Source organism: Poecilia formosa, unplaced genomic scaffold (assembly GCF_000485575.1).
Source record: "Poecilia formosa unplaced genomic scaffold, Poecilia_formosa-5.1.2 Scaffold715, whole genome shotgun sequence".
Classification (NCBI taxonomy): domain Eukaryota; kingdom Metazoa; phylum Chordata; class Actinopteri; order Cyprinodontiformes; family Poeciliidae; genus Poecilia; species Poecilia formosa.
Genome location: NW_006800654.1, coordinates 129,611 through 135,099, shown reverse-complemented (window position 1 = coordinate 135,099; position 5,489 = coordinate 129,611). Strand labels below are relative to the sequence as shown.

The 5,489-nt window shown below is 45.9% G+C and overlaps 1 protein-coding gene across 1 annotated transcript; it reads right to left on the bottom strand.

The window, feature by feature from the left end:
* Positions 1–22: 22 nt before the first annotated feature.
* foxl3 (forkhead box L3) lies at positions 23–3,808 on the bottom strand. Its single transcript, XM_007542632.2, has 3 exons — positions 2,584–3,808; positions 1,678–1,846; positions 23–1,362 (listed from the first exon to the last, which is right to left on the bottom strand). Exons 1-3 carry the CDS (start codon positions 2,781–2,783, stop codon positions 937–939), a joined length of 795 nt encoding a protein of 264 aa, XP_007542694.2. The 5' UTR covers positions 2,784–3,808; the 3' UTR covers positions 23–936.
* Between the last annotated feature and the right edge of the window lie 1,681 nt (positions 3,809–5,489).

Sequence of the window (5,489 nt, the reverse complement as noted above, 5' to 3'; positions counted from 1 at the left end):
CCCCCCCCCCCCCCCCCACACACACACTCCCCGACACGAAGACACGTGAAAGGTAAAACTCTACATCTATCTACATTTACGGTGAGGTGGATGAAGGCACCATCGGCGCGCCGCCCCCAGACGGAGTTTTGACGCCCCCCCTGGTGCAGCGCCCCGATGCGCTGCATGCGCACTTTTTGCGCCACTGATCAGGTGATCTGAACCTCTGGGTTCATGTTTTTGCAACTACATTTTCCTATTTTCTGTTTTACTATATTTCATTTTTAGAATATTGATGATTTGGGTCATCAGAGCAGAAACAGAACAACCCGAACCTCCATGCTGGTAGAGAAACCCGCAGAACCGGGCCGAACCAGAACATTCAGAACTTTGATGGAAATAAAAGAGAAAATGATTCAATTCAAATTAAAATTTGAGTTTAACAGCATCAAGTCCAGTCAGATCAGCATTTCCTTTAAATCAGTTTTATAGAAACCAGTTTGTTTCTTTAAACTCGCATGTTTTCCAGTGTGTGCAGAAACTGCAGCATTTATTAATATAATATTTGGATTATTTTGGGGATTTTGACAAAAGTGTGAAGTTTTCTCCTCTTTTAGCCCTGAAGCTTTAAATTCATCTCATTTCTAAACATTTTCTAAATCTATGAAATTAAAGAAAATTAAAACAGAATTTTCCTTTTTCTGTTTCTGATTTAAACTCCGAGGTTTTTCCTTCACGGCAGAAACAAACATTTTCTGAGTTTCAGACATTCTGATAAGTTCTGCCGGGTTCGACCCGTTCCACGTTCACACCACAGTTTGTCTAAAATGAATATCGAATACACGTGAATATTTAAGTTACATCACAGACAGCACAGGGACTCTGAGTTCTGGACCGGTCCCGGCGCTGGTCCAGTAGAACCTCTTTGTCCTAGTCCAAGTCTCGCCTCCTGTGGCCTCAGAGAGTCCAGAAGTGCAGGTTGAGGTGCGGAGGCTCCAGAACCGGCGGTCCGGTCGGGCCAAGGCGAACCGGGCCGGCGCCGGTCCTGAACTCGGCCGACGGCGGGTCCGGAGCGGACAGGATGTAGTCGATGCTGAACTTGATCTCCGGCTCGGATTTGTGGCGGCTGGAGGTCGGCGCCAGGCGGTTCTGGAGTGGGCCGGGCCGGTCAGGGGGCAGAGGGCAGAGGGCGGAGTCGAGCTGCGGTCGCCGTGCCGACGGGTCGCGGCCCCCTGCGGGGTCCCGGAGGCCGATCTTGGCGCTCCGGCGGCGGCGACGGCGACGGAAGTTTCCGTTCTCGAAGAGGTCGAGCATCGACTCACAGCCGGCGGCGAAGGTCCAGAAGTTCCCCTTCCCCTTCTCGTTGCCCTCCGTCCGCGGAACCTGCAGCCCAGAACACACCGGTCAGAACCGGCCCGTTTTACACACACCGGTTCTGATCCGCAGTTACTTTTCCTTTAACAGAAATCAGGCAGAATCAGAATTTTTCAGGTTCTGATGGATCCGATCAGAGAACCGGTTCTCTGATCGGATCACCTTCTGGATGCTGGTCTGGATGGAGCTGAGCAGGGCGGTACCAGAGCCAACACCAGTATTAGAACCAGAACCAGAATCAGAACTGGTTCGATTCATATCGGGTTGGATCGGGTCGGTCTTATCGGGTCGGGTTGGGTCGATCTGATCGGATCGGGTCGGTACCTTGATAAAGCAGCTGTTGAGCGACAGGTTGTGCCGGATGGAGTTCTGCCAGGCCCGCTGGTTGGACCGGTAGTAGGGGAACCGCCTCATGATGAAGTCGTAGATGCCGGACAGAGTGACCCGCTGATCCGGGTTCTGCTGGATCGCCATGGCGATCAGAGCGATGTAGCTGCCACACACAGAAAAGAACCAGTTCTGACCCGGTTCTGACCCGACTGAAACCGGTTCCTTCTGTCCTGCTTCGGAGCCTCAGACGGTTTCTTGTTTTTCTCTTTAAATTTATTATTTTCGTATTTTTTTGCTGCTTAACAATAAAATAAACAGAATATCTTAATGAAGTCAGATATGAAAACGTTTCTTGCAGGTTTGATAGAAAACATAAGAACAAAATAATTGTTTGAACAGGAATCTACTCTCATCTCAATTTAATGACATTTACTGCTAATTTAATTATAATCATATTTTTCTATAGATGTTTTTGTCTTTTTGTCAACCAGAGCAGGATGTGAGTCACTCCTGCTTTTTGTATTTTACTGAAATTTAATTGATGTTTTTTTTTAACTATTAAAACTTTAATTTAATTGTTGTACAAAATAATTTTGTTTTTCCATAATATACAAATAAATCATAACTGAAGCAGATAAATATCCAACTAGTGCTGGTCATTTATTTATTTTAAATTCAATTCAATTTTAGATAAATTCAATTTTTATTTAGATATTTTTCTCAAACAGAATTTATTACAATAACAGAAGATAATTTTCATTATTTTCATTGTAGTTTAAATAAATGTAGACTGCAAAGTAATACGACTTTTATGAGAATAATAATAATAATAATAATAATAATAATAATAATAATAATAATAATAATAATAATAATAATAATAATAATAAGTCTTCCTGCCTGTAAGCGGGTCTGCATATCTTCTTGTCTTCGTCCGTCCCAGAGGACGGGTATCCGTCCCCGTCATAGTTGAAACAGTTGAACGGATAGTCGGAGTGATCGAACATGTCAGCAGCAGAACCGAACCGTCCCGACCCGAACAGAACCGAACTGACCGTCTGAAGCCCAGCAGCAGTTCTGTCCTGCTCCGCTGCCACCATGTTCTGCTCAGCCCGCTGATCCTCGGAGCTCCGCCGCTGCAGACGCCCCCCCCGCCCCCCTGCCCCCCCCCACCTCTCCTTTACCCGCCTCCTTCAGCCCAGATGGTTCCGTCCTCTGCCTGCTCCCTCCAGTCGTGTTGCAGAAGTTTGATCTCATCTTCCATTTCACCTGAAACAAGTGGGTTTTATTTTATTGGGTTTGATGTGAGCGACTGAGTGGAGCGAAAAGTTTCACCGCTGAATTCTTTGAAGCAACTGAAAAGTGTGGCATGAATCTCCATTCACCCCCTTTTACACTAATGCCGCTAAATTAAATCCAGTCACTGTCTGAGAATCTGTGACAAGATGTTCTCCATCTGAGATAAGCTGCTTTATAATCCAGACCTGCAGCAGAACCTGCAGCAGAACCTGCAGCAGGAACCGACCCGGTTCTGATGAGGCCGCCCCCATGTTGCCATGACGACCTGGGCTCCCGCTCCCTGAGATCAGCTTCAGCACTGGTGGGGTGTATGTATATATATGACCCTTTCAGAGGAATCAGCTTCAAACATCCAGTTACTGTCGGATCAGATCCTCCTCCTCCAGAACTGCTGCAGGACAGACGGTCCGGTTCTGGGTCCCGCCTCCATCCGGTCCGGTTCTGGGTGGTCCGTCGGACTCAGAGGCCTTCATGTTCTGATCTGCTGCTTTTTATAGCCTGGTTCTGAAAACAGCCGAGACGCAACAAACACCATGTTTACCTTCCTCTGTTCACTGCCACGTGTGTGTGTGTGTGTGTGTGTGCGCGCGCGCGCGTCTGGTAGACGTTTAGTCAACAACGGGAAGTTTTCTAGATTTTATCTATAATGCTCTATAATAGCTACTAATTGTTTCCGTGTCTATAAATTAGGGGATGTGTGTTTTCTAGGGCTCTTAAAGGGCCAATCAGGCGCTCCCCAGGGGGCCGGATCTTGCCGGCCCAATCAGAAGGCCCAGGCTGTTAACGGGCCAACCATAGGGCCCCTGGGGGCCGTGGAGGCCAGGAAAACAGCCTCAGGTCTGTGGGCCTCTGCGTGTGGCCCCGCTCTGCAGGACAAACTGATCCTCACTTTCTCCAGTTAGCATTAGCTGCTGTTATTTCAACTGTTAACTTTGAATTTTCTCAGATGTTTTCTCTCCATTGAACTCTTCCTGGTCTGTGTTTTGATTGGCTGGTTCCTTCCTGGAGGCGGGGCATCAGCTGACATGATGCTGCCATCACCTGATCCTAGAACAACAGAACGGACTTGATGAGACGTTCTTCCATCTGGATCAGAAACAGAAACAGATTACTCTGATGATCCGGTTCTGGGTCAGAAACGGACCGGTCCAGGTTGGCTTGTTGGTTCTGAACGAACCAATGGGTTAAAGGTGCAGGTACAAAAGTATAATATCAATATTAATATTCCGACTTTCTTTATAACACAGACAAACGGATCGGTCTCCATAGAAACGCTGGGATCTGGGATTAACTGGCTGAGCTCAAAGCATCAGGATGTTACCATGGCAACGCAACAATCAATGAGGATTTTTCTTTTCTTTACAGAGTAAACTTGTCTATAATTTAAAAAATTATTAAAAATTGTAAACAATTTTTAATGTTTTATGTTATTTATGCTGAAACTATCCAATCCAGTTCATTTTCTCATTATCAATAAAGAAATATTACATTTTACGTCTGTGTTCTGTGGTCAAATGAAATGATTTATGGGAGGCCCTGACGCTCTGGCTGGTTTGGACAGGTGTTCGGAATCTGATGAAAGCAATGACAGGAACCAGTTAGCCCAGTTAGCTAGCGAATGTTCAGATGATGGTTTATTAGATTTCTCTCATCCAGCTGCGCAGCCTGACTGCTGCTGGAAGCCCGACCAGCAGGGGGCAGCAGGGGAGCCGGAGGTCACCGTGTGAGGTCGGAGAGCCGCGATCTGATAAGCTCCACACGGCCGCTCCCATGACGGGGCTTCCTCTGGAGGCCGGCAGCGGCCATTACAGCCGTTCGCCCTGTGTGTGTGTGTGTGTGTGTTTGTGTGTGTGTTTGTGTGTGTGTGTGTGTGTGTTTGTGGCCGCTCTGTGAGGAAAGGTTATCCAAACACAGCGGATCGCTGAGAACTGTAAACATGCTAACTCACAGATCTGGGCTGGCAGCCATTTTCCCGGCCGCTACGCGGCCATCTTTGCTACCGCATTTCTGTGTGAAACTGCAGGAGGTCGCAAGGGAATGAATGACCCCTGACCTTTCACACATGATGTCAGCTTACTGCCAAAAACATCAATGGATTTTACTGGACCGGTTTAGCTTAGTGAAGAAATTATGCTAAATCAGTTTCTATGGCGATATGCGTTGCCACAGAAACTTAACCAATTAATCTCTGGTTTGAATCCAGTTTATTTCTGTAGTGCCAATTCTCAACAAATGTCATTTTACAAAAATAAATCCTTCAGTTCAATCACACACATTCCAGCTGATCATTTATTCCCTGCACAGTTATAATTATTAGTTACAATAATGAATAATTAATGTACTACACTTTTAGCTTTAAGTTGTTGAATTACATCAACTCCCCATAGAAAAACAGGCTGGACCTGTTAAAGTTTACATTTCCTCTTAATCTGACCTACAAAGTAAACTCAAAAAATAATTTATACAGTTTTTATTATGTATTTGTATACAGTTTACAAATACATAAT